Source organism: Cynara cardunculus (genome assembly GCF_001531365.2).
Source record: "Cynara cardunculus var. scolymus isolate 2C chromosome LG 1, CcrdV1, whole genome shotgun sequence".
Lineage (NCBI taxonomy): Eukaryota > Viridiplantae > Streptophyta > Magnoliopsida > Asterales > Asteraceae > Cynara > Cynara cardunculus.
Window position 1 is genome coordinate 25,340,104 of NC_037528.1, and position 16,130 is coordinate 25,356,233.

At 34.1% G+C, this 16,130-nt stretch overlaps 1 protein-coding gene across 1 annotated transcript; it reads left to right on the forward strand.

Moving 5' to 3' along the window:
* Nucleotides 1-5,268: 5,268 nt before the first annotated feature.
* LOC112514305 (UDP-glucuronate 4-epimerase 6-like) lies at nt 5,269-7,165 on the forward strand. The gene has a single exon (XM_025120685.1). The coding sequence runs from the start codon at nt 5,321-5,323 to the stop codon at nt 6,665-6,667; it is 1,347 nt and encodes a 448-aa protein (XP_024976453.1). The 5' UTR covers nt 5,269-5,320; the 3' UTR covers nt 6,668-7,165.
* Nucleotides 7,166-16,130: the final 8,965 nt, after the last annotated feature.

Sequence of the window (16,130 nt, forward strand, 5' to 3'; positions counted from 1 at the left end):
TCCACCTAATATATTTTTTAAATTATTATTTGTCATCTCAAATAAATTACCTGTTACCTGCTCAGCAGGTTAACCAGCCCATTAAATAAATAAAAAGTTTGATAGAGACCCTTAAATGACAATTTTAAAAGTTGGTTCCCCAAAATAAGAATCATGTGAAAGTTGGTTCCATTTTGATGCAATTTTCCCTAATGAATATTACAAAAGTATACTATTTGACGTAAAAACGTTAAAAACATAAAATAAAATAAAAACTATATCAAGATGGATGTCAAATCGAAGAGAACAAAATTCTCGATTTTTGATATAATTTGTTTGATTATAAATATTAATTATTTTTATAATAATTTAGTTTAAAATTAAGGGGTAAAAAATTAAATTAAAAAAAGAAAATAAAAAGTCCGTAGGTGGGTTAAATCCTAATTTCCATTTTTGTTCATAATCACTTCTAAATTAACATTTTTATATTTTAATCATTTATTAGTTCTCTAAATTTTAATCAATGGTCAAGATATGTTCTCATGTTCACAAAAAAAAAAACATGGTTTCCATTTGAATCTACCCCTGTCTATGTGTGCATGCATGCTAGAGAGAGGGAGGTTCAAAGAGGAAGAATAAATATTGTGATAAATTAGGAAAATAATGTTAAATGAATGTTCATATGTGAATAATTGAAATAATACATTTAAATATGCATCTGTTAACCCGTCCTGAATATTCTATTAATTTTGAAATGATACATACATGAACTTTCGATTATTATCTTCTCAATATATTTAGTTGTTTTATTATAATCATGCGAGAAACAAACTAATTTGCAAAAATGTGAAAAGGAATATGAGCCATATACATCATTTAATAAATGAATAAGAAAAATATTAAATCAAATTTAAAAAAATAACATGTATGTAACTGTGGTGAAAATCCCTAATAAATATTGCTTGTATTTATTTTCAAAAATTGATTTCCAATAATCTTAATATACCGATTTCATCACAAATAAATTTGTAACAACTATATTATAAGTTTTTGACACATGTGATCATTTGTTCGGTTTATCAATCATATGTGATAATTGTAGATATATTTGTTAATCATATGTGATTATGGATATTTATATAATGAAAATATTATCACATGTGATTATACGTTACTTATGTTCAAACTTATATTATCATATGTGATATGTACAAAAATATACATTGTGGATCATATGTCATACGAAACTAATCACATGTGATTCAAAACGTGGATTCAATAACCAAAATGGTGGTGCCTGATTAGTTTGAGCTTGACTCCAAAGATTAAAAGTACCAGAAGATATCAGGTTCAAATCAAGGGAAATAAAAATCCATTTGTAGCCACAGAGGTTCAGATGCGGTGACTCTGGGCTATCTGCAAAGCAGGTGGTCATCATGTGATTAGTCGGCTCGCATAGCGGGTTGGATATCCAGGTTAATAAAAAAAACGTGGATTCAAGAAATAGAGAAAATATAATTGGAAAAATTAATGAATTGATTGTAGATATCAAATTTGATAAATGATGAAATTTTTTGAATTGTTTTGTCAAAAGTGTATTTAGAAAAAAAATAATAATAGAAAAAACTCGATAGAAAAAATTAAATTCATTAAAAAAAAAGTAGAAAAAGAGTGGTCGATGGTTGGAAAGAGTGGTTTATGTAATAAGATGCATCTAAAATCATTTTTATGAATTAAAAACAGAAAAATAAAAATGGAGAAGGGGTGAAATGACAAAAGTAGCCTTGTAGAGACAAGGTGGGTGTCGGCCAAAGTGTCAGCTTGGCAGTTGCCAAATGGTGGTGCAGTAATTGGCCGACAGTCGCGCATCGCCATTCAACTATTTCAACCCAATTAAAATTAATATTCCAGAAACATTTAATACCCAAGAAAAAGATATATAACTAAATTTAAATTAATTCTCTTTATTTTTTATATTCATATCTTTCCTAAAATAAATCAGGTAAACATGTGTGTGTCATCATGTTTCTCTGTGCTTGGAAAACATAATATAATATATATAGTTATAATTATAAAATATGTAATTAAGGGGTCGTTTACCAAGATAAACGTTTATTAAATTATATTACATTATCAGATGAATGTAGTAAGAATTAAGCATCTTATCTGATAAAAGCGATCACAACAACTGAGAATCTTACCTAATAAGTGAGGGTGACAACTCAAGTAAACAACAACATATGATGTCATTTTGATGGATTAAAATTTTATCCGATAAGATATGTAATAATGTCGAATCTTACTAGTAAATGTTTAAGTAAACGGCCCCTAAGAGTTATAAATCATACGTTCGATCTTGGTTTTGTTATGGTTTTACAAAAGATGGTTGCAAAAACTACACGGATGACTACATAATTTCCGTTTTAAACAAAAGTAATTATAATAAAATAAAAATCACAAATTCGTGAATATTATAGAAAAACTTATGGTTCTAAATAATTTGTCAGGGCCTCTTTATGATGACGAGGCTTTGCTTCGATGTCATGTTAATCCGTATGACTTCACTTTTTAGGCTTGGTTTCCATTGTAACATGTTATAGCATGTTATGGTGCGTTATCATGTATTGTTTCGCGAGACATGGTTTTTTTTTAATTACTTTTTTTCAAGCATAACTTGGAGGATAAATGATAATTGTGACGATATAATCCTCAAATAAACATTAAAATGAAACATAAAATCTAAAAACCCTAAATAGGTAAATCTTTACTTTCATTCCCGTACATGGAGAGTTGAACGAGAATTCTTTGAAGATTGGAGCATGTAGTGCGTAGAGACTCAAATCAAAGATTTAATCCTCATTTGTCATTCTTAATATCATTTTCTTATAAGTTCGATATATGTGATATAAATGATTCTTTTTTTTTAGTTTTATTACTTTATATTAAATTTAAACTTTTATGGGATTATTTAAAACAGTAACACACACAAATATAATATATATATATATATATACACACACACACACATATAAATAGAGAGAGAGAGTCTGTTTCAAATGTTAACTAAATTTATTGTGTTAACTTTGTTAACCATTTTCAACCAATGACAATTCATCTTATATATAGATTTCTGTCCATCTTAGAATTTAATGACAAGGATAAGTATGTAATTTTCTTTTTTATGTAACTCTCATATCAATAATTGGGAGTTACAAAATCATAAAATCTCATGATTTTTGTTAACTTATTATTGAATATCCAATTATGTGAACATCAAAATGTGTATAAATGTATACCTTCATGTTGTGATCATATATGTTCTAAACCTCTATCGATAAGACCATATGTGTTCGTACCTGTACAAATGGGTCGTTCATCATCTTGCATATGGTTAGATAATTGACACATGTTTCACATGTGTTCATAAATGATTGAAAGATTTTGTATATATCGATTTGTGTTCATAATGAAAAAACCATTGTTCACAAGATGTTCATATTGTGTTCATATGTAGACTAGCTGCATTTTCTCAACAATGGTTGACTCCTGAATATGTTCATAATGAAAGAGCTATAGTTCACGAGCTGTTCATATTGTGTTCATAACTGTTTTTTATTCTTACTACCTTTTGTGTAACAGCTATTCTTATCGTGTTCATAAATGTTCATGTTGTGTTCATACCTGTTCCGAGATGCTTCAAGACACTTTGGTAACGATATTTACTGTTTTCATAACTTATGGTATCAAAAGCATATGATATTTTTCATAAATACCCTCTTCCACTTAGTTCCCATATGTTTGTGAAATTGTAAATTTAATAAATTAATTTTTTAATATGATTAATCACAACCGTTTATTGTAAGAATCAATGGTCAAGATTGGTTAACAAAGTTAACATAATAAATTTGGTTAACATTTGAACTAGGCCATATATATATATATATATATATATATATATATATGTGTGTGTGTGTGTGTGTGTATATACATATATCACCTTAGGGTACGCCTTGAAAAATATCATGATCTACTGTAACTTGTAAGGCTTGAGGTCAATTACCACCATGTCATGTCTCACATTATTCAGAACCTTAGGAAAAATATACGTTAAATGTTGACCGTTAATATCGATTCATGTTCTAAAAAAAAACTTGTAGTTTTTCTAAATTTATAAAATCATAGTTTTTATCTTCACAAGATATATAATTATACTAAAAGTTAAGAGCCAACCATAATGGTTTTCTATAGAATTCATTATGTATAACTGTTAGCAAGTTATGCCAATATTTCTAGAATATATATTGTAATATGTGTCTTGTAAGAACAAGTATTTTTACGTTCATTTTTCTAATAAAATATTTATTGGAGGACAAAGTTTCAAACAAGCCGTATTATCGTTTTACAATATGTTTGTTTGTTAATTTTAAAAAATTAATGTATGAGAAAACTACAAATGTGGCATCATGTGTAACATGCAAGATGAAACTTTTAAAAGATATAATCACATATGCATGATATTTGTCATGGTTCCATATCCAACATAACATTTAATATTTAAAAGAAGGTCGTATTTATGATTTATATATAAAAGTACACATTATACATTTCAAATATTTGTCTAATAATCAAACACACCGGTTATTAATCAGATTCAACATTAACTAGTAGTACCTCGTGATTATTTATTGCTATTACTGTTAATTAATAAATTAATAATTTTTTTTTATAATTATAATATTAGATTAAGTTTAGAAATTATTAAATATAGACAGTAAAACCATTTCGAAAACTCATTTATTTTATAATATGATCAATAATTCGTTAAAAAAGGAATTATAAAATAATAAAATATAACAAATAAATGTGGGTAGCAGTTGAAGGAGAGTGTCGGTGAGTTAGAAGTACATATATGCCCCCACACATATATAAATTTAAATCATTAAATCTCACCCTTAATAAGAGGAAAGAGACACATAACGAATCCGATACCAATTTCCCCTAATAATTCCATTTCTATAATTTACAAAATCAGTCCTTCAACTATTCATACTTTTCATTTTATATCCTCCGGTTTCTAATTCTTTACTTTATTGAAAAAGATAAATATAAATACAGATAGATATATATGTATAGGTTAAAGTCCTTCCACCTGTATCCGAGTGAAAAGCATGTCGTAATTTATAAAGCAAGTGGACACCGGAACACAACACTTTGAGTGACCCCACCCCCCACCCCTCATTCTTCTCCTTTATATCCCTTCCCTCCAACACTCTTTCGCTTCAGGGCTCCAATTATCACACACCCTTCTTTGATAATTACTCAGCTCTATCCACTCGCATCAATGGCGTCACCGCCGGATACTAGCAAGACAACCAAACTCGAAAGATACAATAGCTATATCCGGAGAGTAAATAGCACCAAGCTTTTGGCTGCTTCCTCCAAGCTTCTGTTTCGGGTTACCCTTTTGGTAGCTTTGATCTTGATCTTCTTCTTTACGTTTAATTATCCTCCAGCTTCCGATAACGTTGCTAGTCCCGCTGGCCGCCATGTCCACACCACATCCCATCTCTTGTCTTCCGCGTTTTACGGTAGTGGTGCGTCGTGGGAGAAGGAGGTGAGGCGTTCGTCAACCCCTCGTCGTCCTAATGGGTTCTCGGTGCTGGTCACCGGTGCCGGAGGATTTGTTGGGACGCACTGCTCGCTTGCTTTGAAGAAACGCGGTGATGGTGTCCTGGGTCTGGATAATTTCAATACTTACTATGACCCGTCGTTGAAACGGGCGAGACAGAAGGTTTTGAAGCAACACGAGATCTTCATCGTTGAAGGAGATCTAAACGACGGCGAGTTGTTGGCTAAGCTTTTTGACATTGTTCCCTTCACACATGTGCTTCACTTGGCTGCTCAGGCGGGTGTACGCTACGCCATGGAGAATCCAATGTCCTACGTTAATTCCAACATTGCCGGATTCGTGAATCTCCTTGAAGTGGCGAAAAACGCCGATCCACAGCCGTCGATTGTATGGGCTTCTTCTAGCTCTGTTTATGGATTGAACACCGAGAATCCGTTCTCAGAATCTCACCGGACGGACCAACCGGCCAGCCTTTATGCCGCCACAAAAAAGGCGGGAGAGGAAATCGCCCACACCTACAACCATATCTACGGCCTTTCCATCACCGGACTTCGATTTTTCACCGTTTATGGGCCGTGGGGCAGACCGGACATGGCCTACTTCTTCTTCACCAAGGACATACTTCAAGGGAAACCCATTAACGTCTACCAGACTCACGACAACAAGGAGGTGGCACGTGACTTCACGTACATCGACGACATCGTGAAGGGATGCTTAGGGGCGGTGGACACGGCGGAGAAGAGCACCGGAAAAGGGGGAAAGAAGAGAGGACCCGCACAGCTAAGGATATACAATCTGGGGAACACGTCGCCGGTGACGGTGGGGAAACTGGTGTCAATTTTGGAGAGTCTATTGAACGTGAAGGCCAAGAAGCATGTGATCAAGATGCCACGAAACGGCGACGTTCCTTACACTCACGCTAACGTGAGCCTGGCGTACAGAGACTTCGGGTACAAACCAACCACCGACCTGTCCACCGGGTTAAGAAAATTCGTCAAGTGGTATGTTAGTTACTACGGCATTCAACCGAGGGTAAAAGGGTCAAATGACTCAGCTTGATCCCCATCTTTCACAAACTTTGTGTTTCCTTCCACTAAGTTGTGTTTTTTTTTTTTTTTTTTTTCATTTTTGCCCCTTTTTAAGTTATAATTTTCTTGTAAGTCGATCAAACGATTGATGCCATTGTATCGAGCCAAGGAGGGTCGATGGCGGCTTCTCAAGGACCAAGAAGCAACCATTCAATCATGAAGACGACCTTTCAAGCTTCAAGAGCAGCAAAAAAGCAAATTCTGATATCATTTGTATCATAGTCTACACTTTTTCATATAAATATATACGTGCAACATATCATATCATATCATATCATAAGAAGAAAGAAAATGGGAACGGAGGTGGGGAAGTGTAGATCTTGGGGATGGAAGGGTGCAAATTGTAATATTTTATTATCAAATGTAAATTTGAACATAATTGATTTTGTACCCAAAAGCAAAAGGGTCCAATCAAACGTTCCTCTTCAGGTAAAATCTTATATTATATTGCTTAAACCAAAATTCATGGTTATTACTTATTCATGATGATTGAATTTAGCTTTACAAGATGCCTGCAATGATTGAAGGGGGTAAATTGACAATTGAGCAAAAGTATGGGTCCCTTTTTGTGATTTTTGTTTTGTGTCGGTGGACAAAAAGAGGAAGGCAAGTTTCACACTTTTGCAGTTTTAAATGTACTATGAATTACTTTGCTGCTCTTACTTTCATGTTGATACTGTCGTTGTACTATCATTCTTGCACAAGGTACTGTTCACCATCATTTTCTTTTATTGAAATAAATCTCGTATAAACATTGACCTGATTTTGACCCGCCAAATCCCCTTATTTTGTCGTCAAAACGGTTTTGTCGGCATAATACAGCTATTATAAGCTTGATTAGGTACGATTGTACGTTCATCATTGGCTAGATTAAAGTAAGAGATGACAGTGTCGTATCCAGTAAACTATCTGAAAGGGTGCACCATTAAGATGGATCAGATGATTGCAAGCTCTCGGGTTTCATCCCTAAAGTTAACCCGGTTGGGATAAGGAGAAAATGGATTGTATCTATTTGATAAATAAAATACATTTTTCCAAATGAAGTCAATATAATAAAAACCTGTACAAAGATAAGGAATTTTCTAGATGAATGAAAATAGAACATGCGTCATGTGGTTTAAGATGAAATTTGGCAAACGCCTGATATGTATTTATAATATAACACAAACAAACATTTAATGGAATATTTTTTTTTATAAATAAAGAAAAGTGACATTTTCTTATTTGTTGATCATTCATTGGGTATAATATTTTTTATAACAAATCACCATTTAGTTATCAAAGTAAGAGCCAATCTGGACGAGCCAAAAAACAATTAGTCAAAAATCTTTTTAATTAATTTTACAATTTTTTATAATTATTTATTATATTAAAACAATATTGGAGTCAAACTTTGGTAATTCAGCAACCAAGTCAAAATTCATAATTGTCAAAGATAGATGGGGTTCTAGAAAATGGCTGGTTGGAATCCTCTATTTTTTTATATTGAAATTTTAAGTCATGTAACGTCATTCATTCTTTTGGTTCCAGAACGTAGTAATATCATAATGCAATGAATACAGAGAGAAAGACACGTTATAACGATGACGGTAACTAAATAAAAAAAAGCGGTTGAAAGGCTTTGACTAACTCCTTCTAGGGTGTAATTCCAAGCTCTCGTACGACTATGGTGGAGTGAAACGTTTCTCCACATTGGCTCGTTTAGGCAACACATGCTATAGGGTAGCTAAATTACATAAGATTTATATATTCACGTGACTTTGGCCGCAATCTAATGTTGCAGGCCATGTCKTCCGTATACCTTTACATTGACCATTGATGTAAACTCATATGTGATTTTATACTTGATTCAGCCGTTTTTTGTGTTATTTTATTTTGTTATTGTTCTCGTTTGAACCTCTCTCTATTTATCTATCTATATATAGATATATATGTAGTATAGATATTTTGTGAAAAATTTCTTTGTAAACTAAACTTGGATCAAAATTTCATTTAAATAAAAATTAGAGATTGTGGATCTAAAGATTATATATTTGTTGAAGGTTTAGAAAATAATAAAAATATTTAAGGTTAATTGAAGTCCATGCATATAGTGGCATTAATGATGAACCTGTGTTTCCTCAATTAAAAAAAAGTCGGTGATCCATGCTCAACAATTATATGAGCTAGAAAACCGTGTTTATTAAATAAATTAAATATTTCATTTTTAATTGTAATTATATTTTTTTTATTCATGATATTATTATGTAACGAGTTATTTTTTCCTATACATCCACACTTCACATTGTCTACGTCAAATTAGTCAATTATATATATATATAAATATAATTGTTGGATTTGATCTTATATTTTTGGAAAAAGAATATTTGCAAGTTTGAATATTTAATTACTAATTAACATATCATTTTTATGACCTAACTTCATATATAATCATCATCATTTTCAGCTTATTTCAACCATTCCATTTTAAATATAAGTTAAGTTGGTAGTGATCGAGTTTGGTATATATCACCATTTTTTTTAAAATATATATAAATAATTTCAATTTTTTAATCATTTTTCGTTTTCTTCATCAGTTTAAAACCAACAATAAAATGACGCCCACTCGTTGGATAAATGATGAAGCTCCATGGCAAATATCAAATTCACTTGTGGCTGTTTTCTACAAATTACGTATTCTTTATAATTATTATTCAAAATATTTTGAGTATTTGATGAATATATAAATAATATACCACGTGATCGATTAAACATAAATTAAAAATATAAATATCGTAAGTTGAAAATGACTATTTTAACCTTATTAAAGATCTAAAATCATAATTCTGATGATGAAAATTAATAAAAAAAACGATATCTTGTTTGGACATAAATGTAAGTGTAGGTTTTTGTTAGATGGTAACATGGTGGTGTCCCATACATGCATCATTCTACACATTTATATTATTTTGAGATGTTTTATATATATATATATATATATATATATATATAAATATATATATGTATGGGTGGGTTCAAATACTAACCAAAATTTTTGTATTAACTTTGTTACCAAACTCAACCAATCATATTACATCTTTTCTTTAGGTTCACATATAACTCATATATTAATGACAAGGGTAATTAAGTAATTTGTCATTTATGTAACTCCCAAATCATTAATTGGAAGTTACAAATCTAAAAACCTCAATAATTGGTGATTATGTAATATTGATATTTTTTTATACGTGTTCATGTTTTGTAATTTCGATTTATTCTATCTATAATGATATTGATTTTGTAATTGTTAAAGAATTTTTCAATTGCAAAGTTTCAATATCGTTCGAGTAATATGGATAAACCTACTAGAAAACAGATCGACAACAATGAGAATGAAAAGGTTAAAATTGTCTACGACTACAATCGAAATTCGAATTCATATGTAATTGTTAAAGAATTGTTCACAAATGTTCATATTGTGTTCATATGTATACTAGCTAGATATCTTAACATTGGCTTGCTCCTGAATGTGTTCATAATGAAGGAACTATTGTTCACAAACTATTCATATTGTGTTCATATATATGTACACTAGTTGCATATCTCAACAATGGCTTGCTTCTGAATGTGTTCATAATGAATGAACTATTGTTCACAAATTGTTCATATTGTGTTCATACCTGTTTTTTTATATATTTACTTTCGTGTAACAACTATTCTTATTATATTCATATTGTGTTCATAAATGATATACAGTCCAAGTTCATATATATGTCAATTTTTGTTCGTATTTGACACAATGATTCATATATATACACACATATATATATATATATGTGTGTGTGTGTGTGTGTGTGTTCATATGGTTCTTACATTAACAAAAATAAATTAATAAAAATAATGAGATTTTTTTGATTTTGTAACTCCCAATTAATGATATGAGAGTTACATAAAAAAGAAAATTACCTAAATACCCTTTTCCCCCTTGTTCACATATGTTTTTTGAAATTGTAAATTTAAAAAATTAATTTTTTATCATGATTAATCACATCTTTATTGTAATAATCAATGGCCAATAGTGGTTAACAAAGTTAACACAAAAATCTTGGTTAGTATTTGAACCAAACTATATATATATATATAGACTTGGGATCATGTGAGACCAATGGTTTTTCGTGAGACCCGTAAGACCAATTCTCAACCATTGGATTAGATTTAAAATCGTCAGATCTAAACATTTATAAACGCCACGAGACTTCTCAATAATTACAAAATTGTCACATTTCAAATTTAGACCATTAGATCATTAGTTTATAAATTTGATCAATGAATATAAATTGGTCTTACGGGTCTCACGAAAAACTTTTGGTCTCACGTGAACCCATATATATATATATATATATATATCATTTATTTAAATAGTTAAACTTTATACAAATAAAAAATAAAGGAAAATGTACATGAAAAGATGATGTCAACATCTTGTGTTGTCGAAACTGCATTCTGCTTGTCATGCCATCGAATTTAAGGGGAAGTTTCCAGGAAATGCTCGCCGACACTTTGTTTGCTTCTCATCGAGTTGACTAATTAAAAAAAAGTTAAAAATTAATAAAATCAAATACTCTCTTTTTAGCCCTGAGTTTCCAGGTTAATTTACACGTATCGACTAATTTTTGGACGATCATAAATAGCCTGGAGTCATAACATGTAAATCTCTGTGGCTATTGTGAATTAGAGAGAAATTGAAGATACAAATGTTTTATGTGTATTGTTACCCAAAGCCACAAATGTAATATTTATACATAAAGTTAGCTAGCTAATAATAAACTAACCAACCAATTAGAACTGCCATAAATGGAGTACTAATACCCCCCTTCAAGATGGACTTGCAAAGACGTCTTGAAGAGCCATCTTGGAAGTAATGGGCAACATCTTAGACCATGGGAGTGGTTTAGTGAATATGTCTGCGAACTGAAATTGACTTCGAATGGGCATCAACTTTATTGTGCGATCAAGAACCTTGTCATAAACAAAATGGAAACTGGACTCTATGTGCTTAGAACGGTCATGAAACGCCGAATTATAAGCTAACTGTATGGCTATTGTCACAAAAAAACGATAGTAGAATCGTTTAGAGGAACTCCAAAATCCCACAAAAGATGTTGCAACCAGACAATTTCACATGTAACAGCAGCAATGACCGTATATTCGGCCTCCATGGAAGAATGAGAAACAATAGATTGTTTCTTGGATTTCCATGAATTAAAGAAATCCCCAACAAATATGCAAAACCCAGTAATGGATTTTCGAGTATCCGACAGCTGGCCAATCAGAATCACTAAAAGCCTTCAATTGACATGGTTGTTTAGGTAGCGTTTGATACGCAGACATAATTGGACAGGACAGGACATGACAAGAGGGTAGGACTGGACGGGATAGGACTGGACGGGACAGGACTGAACATAACAGGAGTATGTCTGGTGTTTGGTACGACTAGGACTGGACGGGACAGAACTAGACAAGCTACCCCCAAAAGTTATTTGATGATTTTAAATATTATATAATAGTTATAGTCAACACAAATAAAGTAAACAATAAAAGAATAAATATGTGTACATAATTTTCATATTTGTACCAAATTTGAATGAAAATTTTGATATAATTGATGGTAGTGGTGGTGGTGGAGGTGGTTTTGATTATGGAGGCGGTGGTGGCCGACGGTAGTAGTGGTAACGAGCGGTGGTGGTCGGTGGTCGATAGTGGTTATGGAGGTAGAGGTAGTGGTGCTTGGTGGACGACGGTGGTTATAGAGGACATCAAGATGGTAGATTGTGGTAGTGGTGGCGATTGACAACGATGGTAGTTGTGGTGGTGGTGGCCGTTATAGAGGACATGAAGATGGTAGTTGTGGTTGATGTAGTGAAGATAGTGGTGGTGGTGGTTATAGTGGAGGTGAGGTGTCAATGAATGGTGGTGGCCGATGGTGGTCGTGGAGGTCGTGGAGGAGGTTGTTGCAGTGGAGGAGGAGTTGAAGGTGGCGAACAGCGGTAATGGTGGTGGCAATGGACGGTGGTAGTCGGTGATCGACTATGGTAGAGGTGGCAATGGACTTGGTGGATGGTGGTTGTGGAGGCGGTGGAGGCGGTGGAGGATGTTGTTGTAGTGGAAGAGGAGGTGGAGGTGGTCGTCGGTGACAGCCGGTAGTGGTGGCGGCGGCCGAAACTAACAGTGATGACCATTAATACAAATACCATATTAAGGTTATATATCAAACTAGGGTAGATTAGTAATATTTTAGTTTTTGTCACATTCTTGTCCCATCTTGTTCCACCTATTTTGGTGGAACAAGAAGAAACCTCTTTTGTCCCACCTTGTCCCAATTCGTGTCCCTGTCCCATGTCGCGCCAAACGTGGGACAGTGAGTTCTTGTTCTGTCCCATGCTGCACTAAGCATGGGACAGTGGGTTTTGTCCCGTCCCATGTACCAAACGCAGCCTTAGTGATAGGACCATCCCAAGTAGATTCACTAAATGCCTTCAATTGTAACAACTAGTGGGTAGATAAAAATAATCTTTGTCCTGGATTGAGCTTCAAAAACCATAACAAATGCATGGCAGCCTGCATATGAGGAGTGTGAGGGCTAGTGGCGTATTGACTGAGTCGATGAACCGCAAAAGCAATCTCATGCCTTGTAATCGTAAGTGTCCAATTAGTCTCTAACTTGGTTGGATCATCAAGTAAATCTCCCGTAAAGTTGGTGAGTTTGGACTTAGGATCCATGGGATAAAGAGTATGTTTAGATGCTAACAAACCCGTGTCTTCAAGTAACTCAAGTGCATACTGGCTTTGAGACAGAAACATGCAAGACATGGATCTAGCCACTTCAAGACCCAAGAAATGCCTTAGTTGGCCTAAATCTGTAAGCCTAAATTAAGCATTGAGGTATAGCTTAACTGCATTAATTTCATCCCAAGAAGCCCCTGTAAGGACGATATCATCCACCTAGACATGTAAGACAACATAGGAAGAGGAAGATCCTTTATAAAATAGAGAATAATATGTAACACCCTCATTTTCCTTCAAGAGAGTCGTTACGTAATCTAAAACATTTTCCTTAATAGATACGCCAAAATAGTGGCTAAATTAAAACCATTTAAACTATTACAGCGGAARTCTTTGAATCRTCCAARTTTAACTTAAGTTCTAACCCACTTTCTCTTGGGGTTAAGTTACAAAAGATCATTACAGCGCAACTAGTCAAAAGACTRTAAAATAGATAAAAATGAGCAACTCTCTAAGCATGTCCTTTGCCTTTATCCGTCCTCGAACTACCTGGGCCTGRGATGCATACTCTAGTCAGCTTATAAAGCTCAATGAGTTCATGGTTTTCGTGTGTAAAGATTATTGCACATCGCACATTTCAACTTGTAAACTTTGTATTAAATAACATGCATTTTCTGATAAACACGTTATACTGAACAAGGATGAGATCTCCCGATTTGATTGTCGGGTAAGAGTTGTTTAGTCACTGGCATTCCCTGAGTTGTCCGGCCAGCATCTGCCTGGACACTCATTACGGGGTCGTTCCACTTGTCGTGTGTGAGTCATTTAGTCACTGGCATTCCCTGAGTTATTCGGCCTGCATCCGCTTAGACACTCATTACGGGGTCGTGCCACTTGTCATGTGTGAGTCATTTAGTCACTGGCATTCCCTGAGTTGTCCGGGCTGCATCCGGCTAGACACTCATTACGGGGTCGTGCTACTTGTCATGTGACTTCCTGGTCAAATGCTCACCCGCTAAAACTGGTCATAAACTTTTATCATGGAATAGCATGCTAGAGTTATTCGAAAACTGATTAAACACATAACATGCAACTGATCATAAAAACGTCGTACATGTAAAAACATATCATGTATGTAAACTGAAACATCATGCACTTGTACCATCGTCATATAAATCGTATAGTGCTTGAAAATATATTTATACATAGGTATGCATCCCATTGTAAGTCTCATGAAGACTCACCTGATAACGTCGATTGCTTACTTAACGGTGCTGACTGGTACCCTACAATTAATAATAGCGAATAATACATAAATGATATATTCCTCCAAGGACTATAAAAGTCAACTCACGGTCAACTATCTGCTTGCTATTCTATATGTCTTATCAAGCCATCGGGACTAAGGATGAAACTCTAAGGCTACTTCTGTGCTAAGTCTTGGAGAGGACCAGAGCCTCTATGGTATCGACCAGCCCCTCTGTGGTCTCTCTCACAGAGCTATGGTCTCACAACCAGAGCCTCTGTGGTATCGACCAACCCCTCTGTGGTCTCTCTCTCACAGAGCTATGGTCTCACAACCAGAGCCTCTGTGGTATTGACCAGAGCCTCTGTGGTTGGAGCCTTAGAAAATTTGGTACTAAGAACCAGAGCCTCTGTGTCTATCGACAGAGCCTCTGTGACTTAACTAAAATTATTTTATTAAGAGTCCAGAGTCCCTCTRTGGTTTCTTCCAGAGCATGTCTTAAACAACTTGATACAGAGCTCTCATGTAGAGTTTTCTGTATAACGTAACTTGGTACGAAGCTCTCTTGCAGAGCTTCTGGCTAACATGACACAAAGCCCTCATACAGAGCTTCTATCTAACACGCYTGACACAKAACTCTCATGYAGGGCTTCTGTGTAACATTATCTAAGGTGGCTTCTAAGTAGAATGTGATAYAGCGTGTTTAACAACWGAAATCTTATCCTYGAAATCGAACCTTAAGACACAAGGTTTGGGCGTGAGCCTTCTAGGGTTCTATGCAGGACCAAAGTCATAGCTAGACATTTTATTAACATAAAATTTGGTCGAGTATTTACCTCTAAACGACGAGAAGMAGGGGGGTTTCTTGCTGGGTCTTGAACTCCGTTTTCTCACTCTCAAGCTCGACGATCTCCTTCACCTTTTCAAAGAGTAACGACTTCAAGCCAGTGCCCATGATTTATACTCAAAGGGTTTGGCCTATTAKTTGACCAAATCAGCCAAATCCCGAGTTTTGGGCTGTGAAACTGTCTTCTCCACARCCTGCAACCATGCAGGTCGCAGTTTCCTTAATTGGGCCAGGCATTGCCTGTGCCTCTGCTGCCCCTCCCAAGCTGACAGCAGGCTCCCCCCTCTAATTGGAGCCTTCAGCCCTTAGCCGTAAGTAAAAGAAAATAAATTTAACTTATTTTTAATTTCTAATTTTTAATTTACATATATATATATATATATATGTATAATCACAAATGAAATAGAAATAATAATTAAGAGGCATTATTTTATTTCCTCGAAATTTTTGGGCTTTACAACTCTCCCCTCCTTCATAAAATTTCGTCCTCGGAATTAACACTTGCTAAAACAATTGGGGATACTTAGATCTCATTTCTTCTTCGGGCTCCCACGTCATTTCTGCRYCTTTATGGAATCT